The sequence below is a fragment of the Terrapene carolina genome, unplaced genomic scaffold (genome assembly GCF_002925995.2).
Source record: "Terrapene carolina triunguis isolate 2854851 unplaced genomic scaffold, T_m_triunguis-2.0 Scaffold93, whole genome shotgun sequence".
NCBI classification, from domain to species: Eukaryota; Metazoa; Chordata; order Testudines; family Emydidae; genus Terrapene; species Terrapene triunguis.
The window spans coordinates 31,190,653-31,205,823 of NW_020664444.1; the positions used below are offsets into that span (position 1 = coordinate 31,190,653).

The following is a 15,171-nucleotide window of genomic DNA, read 5'->3' on the forward strand; positions in this document are numbered from 1 at the left end:
ATGAACTCCTCCATAAATTTTTAAAAATTCAACTCTGTATATGACAAATGTAACAGAGTGTGGGCTTTTAAATATGAAATGGGTAAAAAAAATTGTAAAGTATGACTTCTTACAGTTTCCCATGACAAACAATGTTTATATCAAATATAGTTTTATATCTGATAAGCATCCAACCTTTGAATATTGTTTGACAAAGAGTAGGTGGTCCTGTAACTAAGGCCTGTTAGTAGGAACCATTGAACCTACATGGACTTCAGAAAGCTTTTCATGTTTTCATGCTTCCAGGAGGCAAACCAGGGATTGATAGCATAAATCAAGATATGGGGAATATGATGGGTAGAGATAATTTCGGGAAGTCATCTGGGTACTGTGCATACATCACTATGTTTGTAAAGTACTAATGTGGCTCAAAAGCTCTGCTGAAATCTATATGGGGTTTATCAACTTTTAGAGAAGTTTTGAAGAAGTCCAACAGCCTATTGGAAAAGGTTTAGAAACTTATTCAGCGCCCCTGTTTCTGAGGGGGATAACCAGTAGGGATCCCAACTTTTCAAAATTAGTGCACATCTTAAACAAAGGGAACTCAAATGAAATGTTGGGTTTTGAGTCCAAATTCAAAGACTATTCAAAAATTGAATTACATCTATTTTTTGTAAGACCTTAACATAAACAACTTGATTTTCCCCTCAAATGTTGCTAAAATCTTTGCTTTTTATTTCTCAGTCTACCTCCGTGATGGTAACTAGCGTTTTCTGTGATATTTCTGGATGTAAAAGTCAGTGCTCATGAAGTTCATATGTTGAATAACTTTCTTTTGTTTTAGGAGGAGTAAATATGATATCCTTATGGAGAAGCTCTCAGGTATGCTGAGCACTCGACCAAACAAAATGGAAACATTGGGGAATCTGAGGGAAGAACTGGTGAGATTATCATTTGCTTTCAAGTTCTCAGTTTGCTGTTAATGAAATCCAAAAATTCAGCATTACAAGCAGAACTGGTCTGTATAATGAGAAGTGTCAGACAACCTTATAATACTTCCCATTAAACAGACCTGTTTTCCATTGCTTCTAAGTTCCAGACTTTAACTTCTCAGGCTGAAATTTTCAGTGTCAGGTGTCTAATTCAAAACAAACTTTAGAAAGTTTCAGACAAAATGGCTCAGCCATTGCCCAGAATGAGGTATAAGGAAAATGTTGTTTATCATATTAAATAAACAACATTTCTCTGAGAATCTCTAGTGCCCCCATGTTCTGGAGCAAGGACTTGACATTTAGAAGCGGGTGGCCTTTGTGTCAGGGAAGTGCTTTTTGCTCTTATGGTGAAAATATACTAAAATTTGACCAGGTTTTAAGCCTCTGAAAAATCTCAGTCCACATGTACTCAGTAGAGACTTGTTGGAACTTCACAGCTACGTTCTCCAAAGACTCCATCTGCAGTGAGCATACGCCTGCCCAGGCTGAAGGGGCTAAGCAGGGCTTTGTCTGCCATTGCCATTCTTGGCTGATGCAGGTTGGGCTGGGGTGGAGCCAGGCACTGGAAGTAAGAGCCTGTGTTCTTGGTGCTCCTTTTTCTGGGCCCAGGCATCATGAAGGCGTAAGCTTTCTGAATTGGATGCAGAAGGGACTAGAGCCAGACCAGAGGGAGTAAACTGGGACATGGAACCTGTGGGAGACTGGGATTTGGAAGGTGGCAGATGGGGAGAGAAACTGGGAGTAAAAGTTGTGGGTGGGAGGAGGAACAGGAAAAGACTGGCAGATTGAGAACCGGTGGGGGAAAACAGGCCTAAAATTACCCAGGTCATCCCTTCTGCCCTTTTAGAATATTGGCACAACATTAGCTTTCTTTCAGTCTTCTGGAACTTCCCTGTTCTAAGACTTCTTGAAAATCAGCATTAATGGCCCAGCCTGCTTCTTGGCCAGCTCTTTTAAAACTCTTAGATGCAAGTTATCTTGACCTGCTGATTTTAAAATGTCTATCTTTAGTAGCTTCTGTTTAACATCCTTCTAAGATACCAGCGGAATGGAAAGAGTGTTATCAGATCATATGACTGCATCATCTGTTCTTTTCCCAAATATAAAACATAAATATTTATTGAACACTACTTCTGTTTTGGCATTATTATTAATTCTACCATTTCCATTTAGTAATGGACCAGAGCCATTGTTAGGATTCTTTTTGTTCCTGATGTACTTAAAAAAACCTCCTCCTTATCCTTAACTCTGCTGGCCATAGAGTTCTCCTTGTGTCCCTTTGCTTCCCTGATCAATTTTCTACAATTCCTAGCTTCTGATTTACATTCATTGCTATCAACTTTCCCTTTCTTCCATTTGTAATATATTATTATTTTTGATCTTGACAGTTCTGAATGGAGAGGGCAGAAGCAGGATTGAATGGAATGAAGGATTTAGTTGAGGTCTAGGACATTTGAATAAACTGAACACAGTGGAAGAAAGGAGGCAAGGGATGGTAATTAGAGGCAGATGTGATAGTGGGAAAGCTATTTTCCAAGACAGATTGTGGAGAGCTTGTAGACAGGGAAAGACGACCGGGTACTAAAAACCAGGTAAATGAAAGAGAAGAAGTGGGATCTCAAGTCCTGGTCAAGGGGCTAGAGGCATATAGTAACTGAGTCAGAAACGTCTTTCTGTTCCTGATGTGCTTCTGTTTACTTTTCTATGAAAGTCAAGGGTTTAGCTGCTGTTAGCTTCCTGATTTGTAGGGAATGCTCCTTAAAATAGTGACATCTTTTTCATTTCTCTTTACTGTTACTGTTATTGTAGGGTCTCTGTGAAAGAACATTCAAACGTCTGTATCAATATATGATGAATGCTGGCCTGGCCAAAGTATTATCTACCCCGTTACAGGACTTGCACCCTGATGGTGGACCCTATAAAACAAAGAAAGGTAATTGCAGCCACATCTTTATTATGTACGCACTGATGTCATCAAGTGTATAAACTAACCAAAATCTTAAATTGCAGAGTGTTTAAAGGTAAAGCTTCCTTTGCATCTCAGGTGTATATATAAAGTTATAAATTTGTTAGTACACAACGCAACTCACCTGAAATCATTATCCAATCCAGGGATATATTGAGTATTAATAATAAACCAGGGATTAGTGGGATTATGATATGATTAGGTAAGGTACTAATGTCATCATTCCTTATGTGCATCAGTTTTAGACCCAGGAAAGATTTTCTACCAAATACCCATTTTCACAGTGTGTATTTTTCCCAAATATTTTTCAGTCTGCCATTTGTGTTAACAAATCTTACCATTCCCTAGATCAGGGGTAGGCAACCTATGGCACGCGTGCCAAAGGCAACACGCGAGCTGATTTTCAGTGGCACTCACACTGCCCGGGTCCTGGCCACCGGTCCAGGGGGCTCTGCATTTTAATTTAATTTTAAATGAAGCTTCTTAAACATTTTAAAAACCTTATTTACTTTACATACAACAATAGTTTAGTTATATATTATAGACTTATAGAAAGAGACCTTCTAAAAGCGTTAAAATGTATTACTGGCACGCAAAACCTTAAATTAGAGTGAATAAATGAAGACTCGGCACACCACTTCTGAAAGGTTGCCAACCCCTGCCCTAGATGCACAGTACTAAGTTTCCCACTGTTTCATGGCTGCAAAAGGTAAACTTTTAAGAGTTTCTTGTCCATATATATTGTTATCAAGAGAGCCTTCTGATGACTGTGACTAATGCCACATCGTTTTCCCAAGTCTGCATGGAAAATCTGAAACAAATCTGTTGGTTTAGTCCTGGTGGTTCCAGCACTGTGATGTTTCATCCACATTATACATTTTAACCATATTACAACAGCTCAAAAGATAGCTGTTTTGTAACCAGGTTCCCTGAGTCTATTGTTTTCATAGAATAGAAGGGCTGTAAATCTTCAAGGGTGGTATTACATTTTGATAGATAAAATTATTACAGTTAATTACTTTCTTTAGAAGACCCAAACATTTGTTAGGTGATTATCAGAGCAAAGGGACAGTGTCTTTGAAGAGACACTGCAATTTAAATTGGTTTTCTGAAGAGATGTATCTCACAGGATCACCATTCACACACCTTCCTGCACATAGTTAAAAGTTCCCTAATTTCATATTATGTCCTTTTATAGGACCATTTTCACATCCCCTCAAATACTTCATTGTTTGAACCCTAGAGATACCCTAAGTTATCTTTGCAAGTGAGCAGGAGACCTTTCCATCTGTATCCATCGTTTAAAACCTCAGGGCTGTGAGAATTATCATCAGGCCCATATGCAAGTGCCCACTTCCACTTGTGGTAATTCATTAAGTTACTTAACTGGAATGTCATTCTGTTTGTCAATGCTGAGAGAAACGAATTAACTTATTTTTCATGTGGATCCCTCCTTTTCACCCATAGATTTTTGTTCAGTTATTTTATTAACCAGTAGTATCATGTGTTCTCAGGGACTGATGTCATGGTCCGATGCCTCAAACTGGTGAAGGAATTTCGAAAGAAAGTGGATGATTACCATGATGATGAGGAGGAAGAGATGATCACAAAAACTGTCCAGCCTGTAGATATTGTTTATGAGCGGGATATGCTTACGCAGGCTTATGAGCTAAGTAGGTAATGTAATCAGGTTCTGTGTGTGTATTCAGTTCATATGTTGTTACCTGCATGAAAATGAACTGAATATTTTCTTACTGGCTTAATTCTGAAATTGTCTTTACTTTGTACATTAGATTCTCGTCCATATCTTTGAAATGGTAAAAATAATTACTTTCTCCCACCCTTTGTCTCATCTGTTCAGAGCAGGATTGTCTTTTACCATGTGTGACAGTGTCTAGCACATTGGGCGCTCCTCTGTCCCAGTTTTGGTTGCTAGGAACTACCAGGATATAAAAATGAGATGTCTAAGGCTTGTTTGTGAACTCTTAATACCTTAGTCAAAAGGAGTATGGGTGCTTAATGATTAACAAAGCTTCCTTTATTCAAAATGTCAGTTTGGCATTGGAGTAAAATAGTTAAGAAAAATGAGCCAAGAGTTTTAAAAACTTGCTAAAAATCTCTTCCCTCTAACAGCTCAATTTTTGCTCTCTTGGGCCCTTTCTACACTAGGAAATAGGTTGTTTAAAAATGTTACATAGCCAGATAACATTTTTTTAAAGGAGGTTAAATTAAGTCCATACTATTTTTTAAAACATGTTAGCTAATGTTTTTAAATATCGCCTCTTTTTCTAGGTTAGATGTGGCTTTGCCTCTTTGTCTTCACTTACACTAGCTTTCCAGGCCAAGCCTAGACGGGATTTGAATTTGTAATGGGGGGAAAAAATGTAGGACTTCTGTATCCATCATAGCAGTGGTGCCTGGTGCTCAGAGTAACTGGTGGGGCTGAAAGTAGCAAGCTGCCCCAATTGCCATCACCTCTGTCCCTTCTCTGTAGACCAGAGATCAGCACCTTTGGCACGTGGCTCGCCAGGGTAAGCCCCCTGGCGGGCCGGGCCGGTTTGTTTACCTGCCGTGTCTGCAGGTTCGGCCGATCACAGCTCCCACTGGCCGTGGTTTGCCGCTCCAGGCCAATGGGGGCGGCGGGACACGGCAGCCAGCACATCTCTCGTCCCGCGCCACTTCCCGCAGCCCCCATTGGCCTGGAGCGGTGAACTGCGGCCAGTGGGAGCCGTGATCGGCCGAACCTGTGGACACGGCAGGTAAACAAACCGGCCTGGCCGGCCAGGGTGCTTACCCTGGCGAGCTGCGTGCCAGAGGTTGCCGATCCCTGCTGTAGACTGTTTATATTTTCAAAGTGAAAAAGGGGGGTGGGGATGGGCTCACACAGAAGCATGCTGATGGGGAATAAAGGAGGTTGGTGGGGAAGAAAAAGGGCTGCCCTCTTCCTTTTCCCATTCCTTCCCCTTTCAGAGTGTAAAAAAAAAAACCAAAACCTGACACCTTATAGTAAAGAGCGGGGTGCGAGAACAGCCACTCCTTTGCTGCTCTTAATCCCAGCCTCTCCCTTCATATCTAGCTCCACCCTAGCATCTTGCTACTACCTCATCCACACTGTCACTTATTAAATGGCTTTGTTCCCCTGCACTCAGCCTTGTGTAAACGTCAATGGGGATCAGTTTTATGATTTGCCAGGGTACCAGTCAGATTTTAAAACTGAAATCTAATAAACTAGATTTCAGCTTGATGAGTGTTATAGCCAATGTTAGATGGAATCTAATAGATTAATAACCCCTTTTTATTGAGTCCAGGAAGCATTAGTTTACTAATTTAATGACAGGTTCTTTTCAGGCCAACTTTTATCTTGGACAATACTTCTCAGATCAGTACACTTTGTTTCTCTTAACCAATCAATGATGTATTAATTCACCCAGAACCACATTAGTATACAATCAACAGTTCATCAATCAAGGGTAGACAAAACCAGTGTTTTAGGCCTGTACTGAGCACAACAATATAATCTTACAAGCAGTTGTCATAGAGTAGGGTTGAGGCTCAGCAGTTACTTTAATGCAAATCACCAAAATTTCTTGTAACGTTTACTTGTGATCATCAGTTGTGTAGTATCTAATACACTTATCACAATTCCAGTATTTCTTCGAGGAGTAAGAATATACGTGTCTGTAAGGCACTTCTAACTGCCTGCTATTTGAATGGTTTGGTGTCAAAGCAGAACATAAGAATGGCCTTACTGGGTCAGACCAAGGGTCCATCTAGCCCAGTATCCTGTCTTCCGACTGTGGCCAGTGCCAGATGCCCCAGTGGCAATGAACAGAATAGGTAATCATCAAGTAATCCATCCCTTGTCGCTCATTCCCAGTTTCTGGCAAACAGAGGCTAGGGACCCCATTCCTGCCCATCCTGGCTAATATCCATTGATGGACCTATCCTCCATGAACTTATCTAGTTCTTTTTTGAACCCTGTTATGGTCTTGGCCTCACAACATCCTCTGGCAAGGAGTTCCACAGGTTGACCGTTGTATGAAGAGATACTTCCTTTTATTTGTTTTAAACAGGTTTAGAATATCAAAAGGAATTGCTTAAAATTATGGTTCATATCTCTCTTAGGCCAATTTGCTTGAATTTATAAAGCACAGCATTAGGGATGAAATACCATTTAAAAAGTTAACCATTTAAACGATTAAAAATGTCATTTAAACAGTTAACTGATTAAGCAGCTGAGGCCAATTCTGCTGGCCAGCACGGTAGGGGCCAATCCCGCCGGCTGGGGCCACTGCTCCAGCCAGGTGGCGCTGCTCTGGCCAGGCAGCAGGGCCACTGGTGTTGGCCAGCTGGCCCGGGATTAACAGTTAAGGCGGGTTAACCGGTAAGACTAATACTTACTGGTCTAAGATATAGTTACTTGAGGTGTAGACTCAGCAAGCTAATCTTTGAAATGAAATCTCACCACTTAAACCAGGGATGGGGGGAAGAGTCCTTTCCACACAGTTGTTCAAGGCATCGGTTGCATTTAGGATTCTGCAGCTTCTTCATGGGTTCAATCAACTCTTGCTTCTGTGATCCTGGACGAAAAGAGTCTTTCCCCGCTCAATGAGCTGTGGGGTCCTCAGTTTTATATGCCGTGATTCCAGGGGCCATTGGAGAGGGTCACCCTCTGGATTTCTGTTGGACACATGCCAAATAAGCATTCAGACTTCAGCTGTGTATCTCTGCTGCTTCCATTGGCATCCAGTAGATGGCATCTGTGTATAATGCATTTCTTCAATTCTTTCCTTATTGGAGGCCTTTTCTGTTTGATTAACTTCAAGGATTGTATTTCAGTATTAGCCCACATTATTAACTGGATTTCTGCCCTTTTTAAGCAATTTCTTTTAATAATTCAAAGACATACCCTAGTTTATATATTTCAACATCTTCCTTGTGTCATACAATTCCTTTAACTTCTAGAATGCAACATTTACAACAGGGGTTCTCAAACTGGGAGAAAATGTGCATATAGATAAAACCTCTATGAGATATTCTGACCTAGGCAATTAACAGTACTCTCATTTAGCAATTTTAGTTTCTGTTCGTGTGGGAGATTGGTGCAAGTCTATCTTAATCCCAGAACATGAGAAGGGAAGCATCCAGGAATGAGGAAACTATATCAAGGAATAAAGTTGCTATCACATGGGATGAAGATACAGGAATACATCTTCATTGCTAGGATTAGGAGAATGATGGAATCCTTCCTTGAGCAAGAACAGTTCAGCTTTAGTAAAAAATGAGGAGCAACAGATACCATGTTGGTAATTCAGCAGGAGAGAAGTGGCTAGAGTACCAACAGGATAGCAACAATTTTTAAGCTTCGGTTAAGGATTCTGCATTAGACTGTGGATCCTGTACCCTTCTCTTCCCTTTTTTGGTACCTGCCTTTCCTTTTTCAAATATGCCTGGACGTCATGATGTCTGTTTCTTTAAAGTCTGATGACTGTTGAGTCATGATGTCTGTTGAGTCTGATGACTGTTGAGTCTTACAGGTCATCCAGGAAGGGTACACCCTCCAATTCCATATCATACCCTCCCCCACCACTACCCTCCCTGTCTCTCTTGAGGAACCAATCTCACATGAGTCGTGTGTCCAGAAATACTATCACTACTGGAGTTGGGAGCAGCAGAGCCAGTCCTTCTACCCTTCCAGGGAAAATGTTTTTATTCCCTATACTGGACCTCAGGTTCCTTAACACCTCAATCAATACAAAATTCTGCATGGTGACTTTGGCATCTATCACACATTCATTAGATCTCATGGACTGGTTCAGTACCCTCAATTTGCAAGACATCTTTTCATGTTGCAGTATCAAGAAACTTCTTCATTTCCAAGTACTACACAGTCATCAATTCAGGGTTCTCCTGTTCAGCCTCTTCACTGCTCCTGGTGTTTACAAAATGCTTGTTTGTAGTATGTGCCCAGCTCCATCATCCGGGTATTTGTGTACCCATTCCTCAACGATTGGTTAATCCGCAGAAGATCAGCTCAGCAGGTCTCAGACTCAGTAAAATCAACCTTACATCTGTTCTCAAACTTAAATCTAAAGTGTGGTGTGGAGAAAGTGAATAAGGAAGTGTTATTTACCCCTTCGCATAACACAAGAACAAGGGGTCACCCATTGAAATTAATGGGCAGCAGGGTTAAAACAAACTATAAGGTAGTACTTCTTCACACAATGCACAGACAGCCTGTGGAACTCGTTGCCAAGGGATGTTGTGAAGGCCAGAGGTATAACTGGGTTCAAAAAGGAATTAGTTAAGTTCATGAAAGATAGGTTTATCAATGGCTAATAGCCAAGATTTTCAGGGATGCAGCTCCATTTTCTGAGTGTCCCTAAGCCTCTAACTGCCAGGAGCTGGGTTTGGATGACAGGCAGTGGATCACTCGATAATTGCCCTGTTCTTTTCATTCCCTCTGAAGCATCTGGCACTGGCCACGGTTGGAAGACAGGATACTGGGCTAGATGGACCATTGGTCTGACTCAGGATGGGCATTCTCCTGTTTTTATACTACCTTAATATAACACATCTTGGTGATTTCCTGAACTGTCTTTTTATTGCTTATGGCAGTGCTTCAAAGGGCAAATCAGTCTCCTCTCAAAAATTATCAAAATGGACAATGGAGTGTATAAAAATTTCCTACCTTATTAACAAACTCCAGCCAGAGTAACTGCTCATTCTGCCATACCCCACACAGCCTCAACAGTGTGTTTCAGTAGGATACCAATATCTGAAATTTGCGGAGCAGCAAATTGATCTTCATTGTATATTTTTATCCAGGCATTATTCTTTGGTATCAGATTTCAGAGTAGATGCATAAATGGGAAGAGCAGACCTACAATCTCTGTTCAAATGAGCTCTGAGTTCCCATCACCTCGATCTCTGAATTGCCTGTTAATCACCATGAGAGAGAGCCACATGCACAGGAACTCAAAGAAGGAGGAATGGTTACTTATAGTAACTGTGGCTTTTTAAGATGTTCTTTGCATGTGGATCCCATGACCCACAGCTCAGAGACTCTTTGAGATTCTGGATGGCGAGAAAGAACTGAGGGAGTGAGCAGGGTCACACTGTTCTTTATGTCCTCAGGAGAGGGGGCGCAAGGACATAAAGGGTGCATGCATGACCCCTTAATGGACCCTGCTTTTGAAGTTTCTGAACTCCTGTGCAAGGGGTGCTACCACACCATGAGTGGGATCCACATGCACAGAACATCTTGGAGAAGCACAGTTCAGTTACTTATCTTATAGTAACTTTTCTTTTCACAGCTAACCACTCAAGTTAACATGTCAAATTTGCACTGGCAGACTTAACTCTGACCCTTGTGCACGTGCATTATGGTCTTCTTTAACTAAATTAGCACATACTATTTCACAAATATAATGTAGTAGAAATCTTTTTTACAGTCTTAGATATGCATATTCTATTGTACAACACTGTATTATGTGTGTATGCCAGTGAAAATGATTTATAGTAGTAAATGTTGAAGTAGACATTCTGATGTATGTTTGAAAATCTTAAGCTTTTAAGACAGTGATGTTCAACAGTTGTTCAGGCCGGATCTGATGGCCCCTGCATGTCAGCCAGATTGTTTCAGTATGAGGTGATTCCTGTAAACTTAAGTTTAAACTTTTTTCCCTCTCTAAAACAGTTGAAAGTAGGGGAACCAAAGGAATTTCTCAGGCGGAAATTCGGTCGGCTATGAATGTGGGGAAGCTAGAAGCACGGATGCTTTGTCGTCTTCTAGAGAGATACAAAGTTGTCAAGGTAATGTCTTGTGGATTAAAATGAGATTAAAGGCAGGGTTACATCTACCATCATTGTGGAAATAAATTATAACTTACTGGTAACTTTTTCTCAAAAAAGAGAAAAAATAAAAGGGATTTGAAGATGGCCGGTGAAAAAAGAGGCTTGTAGTTTAGAAGGGAGACAGATAAGGGATAGCATATGCAAAATAATGAATGGTGAAGGCAGTATTTGAAAAATTAATTCAACATCAACAGCATAGAATTTTAAGGTGTTTAGGCGTTGTTGTGCTCAGCATTGCAACACATGACTGATTTGGTAACCTAAATCTCATTTCTGAAATGGATTTAGGCACTTAGGAGCCTAAATTCCATTGACAGTTGAAAATGAGATTTGAAAATGAGATTTAGGCTCCTAAATCAATTAGGTGTTGCAACGCTGAGTGCAGCCATGCCTAATACCTTTAAAAATCTAGGCCTAAGCCTACTTGCCAAGATGCAATACACAAATTCCCCAAGCCATGCCCCTCCTTGCCCAGTCCCTGGTTAGCTGCCCCAATACTTAATTTACCCGTACATGATAGGAGACAGAAAATGCTGGCTTTTTGAAAATGGCACTGGCTCACCTAGATGACAGAGTGGGAAAGAAGATATGGAAATTGAGTTTGACCCCCAGAATTCAAATCCTTTCCAGCTGACTTCAGTATGTATCCCATAATACACAGGGAGAAAAGTCCCGGAATGTGTAGAACCCAGAAGTGAAGCAAAGCACCATGTGGTACTCACCCATAATGGTGCACAGTCCCCGTGTAGACACAGTAACATGTATTGGATCAGAAAACAGTTGACGGTGTGTACACAATCAGTGCATACACTCTAATACGCAAAAACTCAGTGCAAGGTAAACCCCCCGGCATAGATAAAGCTTTAGTAACTTCTACTGAGAGACCTTGTCAAAAGGCCTTTTGAAATTTAAATAAATTGTCAATTGGTTCTCCTTTATCTGAACATGTCACTAAAGTAACAAAGAATTCTAAGAGATTAGTGATACATTATTTTCCTTTGAGGAAGCTATGGTGTTAAACCCTGTTATACCTTGATCTTCCAGGTTTTTTCTTGTTCTAGTTTTAACTATCATTTTAACCAGTTTACCATATAAGGCTTACTGGACAGTAATTGCCTGGATCACCCCAAGAGCCTTTTTTAAGTATAGGTACATTTGCTACCCTCCAACCCTTCAGTATAGCAGTTGTTTTAATAAGATTTTGTGTCATTGTGGCCAAGAAATTTGTAGGATTTAAAAAAAAAAAATATTCCCAGGATTCATATCTAGAGTTACTTTATATAAGATTATAAAAGGGATATAAACATGCTTCAGGACATAAACCAACCATTCATTGATTGGGGTGGAGGTAGGAAGAAATTCCTTAAGTGTTTGTTCTGGGCTTTTCTACACTTGAAGCATCTGGTTCTGGCCACTGTCAGACCAGATAATGGAGTAAAAGGACCCCTGGTCTGATCCAGCCTTGTAAGTCCCATATTTCAGTAACTTCACAGAGAATTAAGATTCTAGAAGAGTATGCATCAAACTGATTAAGAAACAAATACCTTGGTTTTGTTCAGATGTCTCTAATACAGAATAAGAGAAAATATATCGTGGTATGTGATCGTTTTCTATGCAGGATACAGAATTTTTGTGTAAACAGAATGTTTCTCTGTTTTCCATGAGCTGCAAGCGTGGCTGGCCTAGTTGTTTAAGAATAGGGATTAAAGCTTTGGGAGGTGGGGCTATGAGGAGGAGGAGTTCAGAATCTGGGTGGTCAGAGGACAAGGATAACGGAGGGAGAAACGGAAGAATTTGCCAAAATAATGACTTTCAGTCCTCTTAGGGATTTATGGAAGATGAAGGTCGGCAACGAACAACAAAGTATATTTCACACGTTTTTGCAGAAGAGAGTGATTTAAGCCGTCAGTTTGAGAGGGAGAAGGCCCGGAGTGAACAGTTAGCGACAGTTAGCTTGGCTCTAGTGCATGAAGACTCCCTGCCTGAGGAAGATCTGTCTCCTGTAGAAGAAGACACTTTCCTCTCAGAATCAGATAATGAGGAAGAGATGAAATACAACAAGAAACGAGAAAAGGGAGTGAAGGCCAACTCAGATTCACTGCTGAAATTCAGTTTCCGAGATGGTCCACATCAGTCAACGCCAGCTAAAGGTAGAGAATGGTTCTCTGGGGAGTCTGGCTTTCTCATGTAGGTTTCCTTTGAAGAAAATGGAGAGGACATCAGGTTTGTTTAATAAAAAAAAAAAAAAAAGTCTCTTCTGCAGCACTACCTGCACCCTGTTTGTGGTTGGTGTTCTCTCCCCAAAACTTATTGTATTGTTGGGGGGCAAGGGGTGACACATTCATTCCTAATTCCACAGTCTCTTCCTTCGGCTGGGGAGTTGGAACATCTTCCTTGCCTAAGGCTGCTAGACTCTTGGGAAACTGGTGTAGGGCTGTGGCACAGGTGCTTCTTCCCAGTCCCCTGTGCATTCCCATCCATCTCTCCACTGAGCTGTGGGAAGGGGTCACCTGACCTGCCATAGATTTATGGAAAGGCTGCAGAGGTGCATGTTGTGAACTCCTGCTCTTTTCATGCTCCAGGGGAGGTTCCTCTCAGGCAAGACAGTCTTTGAAGCGGGAGACAACCTCCTCCCCCTCCCCCCCTTTCTTCAGGCCGCAGCTGCTGACCAAGCTAATCCTACCCCCCTACTATCAGGTAGGAATCTACCTGGAGAGTCTTCTACCTGCAGTCAGGGAGGGGGGAAATGAGCATCACCTGGAGGATGTAAATGTCCAGAATTCACTCAAATAATATTTAAATTTTTAATACTGAGCATAGCTGTTTACTCTCCCTGAGCCTCCCTGTTTCCTGCAATGGCCTTATCGGATAGAAGATGCTTGAAGAGTACAGCAGGAGACACTTTAAGCGAACCTGTCTGCAGGCCTGGGCTAGGTCCCTGTCATCTAGGGAATGGCTGGGCCATGGGAAAACCTGTAGGAACTGGACAATGAAGTGGCCAGCCTAACTGTACTTCTCGGTGTTCTTAAATTAGGCTGCAAGTTCCAAGCCATGAAGAAGCTGCCTTCCCCCCGCCTTCTTGAAGATCCCGATGAGCTCCCTGATGGATTTGCAGAGGAGGATTCTAGTTTGGACACTATAAAGCAGGACTCTAATCTCTCTCTAGGCACTCATTCCATAGATGAAGATGGGGATATGGCTGTAATTGAGGAGGTCAGGCTTGAGGACCCCAAGGTACGATATTATGGCCTGATACTTGCTGTCTTGTTGGTACAGCTGCTTGAAGTATGAGAATTCCTGCAACATTGGGCAGGTGACCCTCTGAGTGACAGTTTTCTACTTTTCATAGCAAGACTTCCAGTTACAATCCCTTTGCTTCACATTGGTTATTTTGTCCCTCTGCTTCCCCATCTCCCTGCACACATTCAGCCTGGTTCTGTTTAAAGGTTATTGGCAGCCTAGTTGAGTCATGCAGTTCAAAGTTTAGGCAGTGGAATGAGAGGATGAAACTGCATTCATAGGAACTTCCCCATTGTCAGTCTTTCAGCTTTGGGGGCTTGGGAAATGCCACTCCTTGCTTGCACGCTGAGCAGACTTTCTTCTTCAGTCGCTGTGCACATTGATCGCCACTTACCTAAAACACTCAGAAACAAGCATAGTCAAATGCCGTAGGGCTAAAACTGAGTGAGATTTGTAGGAAGAGCTAGCATGTGCTAGACCTAAAGTCATCCTGAAGTTGGAGTGGTAGAGATCTGGTGCTGAAGGTTCAGGGTTCAAAACCTGATGGTGATGCATGATTTGGACATGGTTATTGAAGTTTGGTGGAAGATAGACCAGTTGTTTAGGACACAAGCTTCAGACATGGGAAAGCTGGGTTCAGTTCTCTGCTCCACCAGACTCCCTGTATGACCTTGGGCAGGTCACTTAGTCTGTGCTTCAGTTCCCATCTACAAGATGGGAATAAATAGTACTGCTCTGCCTCACCAGGATGCTGAGAAGATAACACATTAAAGTTGAGAGAGACTCAGATACTATGGTGATAGAGGGGCAGACAGGAACTCCTTGAGTTTGTACAGACTGAATTTCCTCTCTCCATGCTCTTCACTAGAAGAACGCTGAGCAAAAGAAGGAAAAGCGCTCCAGAACCACTGCAGTGGAGAGATCTCATGAAACATACCGGCTACTGAAGCGCCGAAATCTCATCGTAGAAGCTGTCCGAAACCTCCGCTTAATCGAAAGCTTGTTCACGTAAGACAGGGTCTGAAAGCTGTTTACTTGTTTAGTGGGAGCGTGAAGCATTATGGTAGCACAATCACTGCTTTGAAAAGTCTGTGCGCTTCATTACATGGTGGTTGATCCTGGTTTCCTGTTGGCAGC

General features: G+C 41.7%; 1 protein-coding gene across 1 annotated transcript in view; it reads left to right on the forward strand.

Moving 5' to 3' along the window:
- GTF3C1 (general transcription factor IIIC subunit 1) overlaps positions 1-15,171 on the forward strand; it is a 79,531-nt gene that overhangs the window by 14,540 nt on the left and 49,820 nt on the right. The window contains exons 5-11 of the mRNA XM_026650785.2: positions 824-920; positions 2,781-2,904; positions 4,452-4,610; positions 10,637-10,752; positions 12,620-12,944; positions 13,829-14,028; positions 14,903-15,042. Coding sequence (XP_026506570.1) covers positions 824-920; positions 2,781-2,904; positions 4,452-4,610; positions 10,637-10,752; positions 12,620-12,944; positions 13,829-14,028; positions 14,903-15,042 — 1,161 coding nt within the window. The remainder of the gene's footprint in view (positions 1-823; positions 921-2,780; positions 2,905-4,451; positions 4,611-10,636; positions 10,753-12,619; positions 12,945-13,828; positions 14,029-14,902; positions 15,043-15,171) is intronic.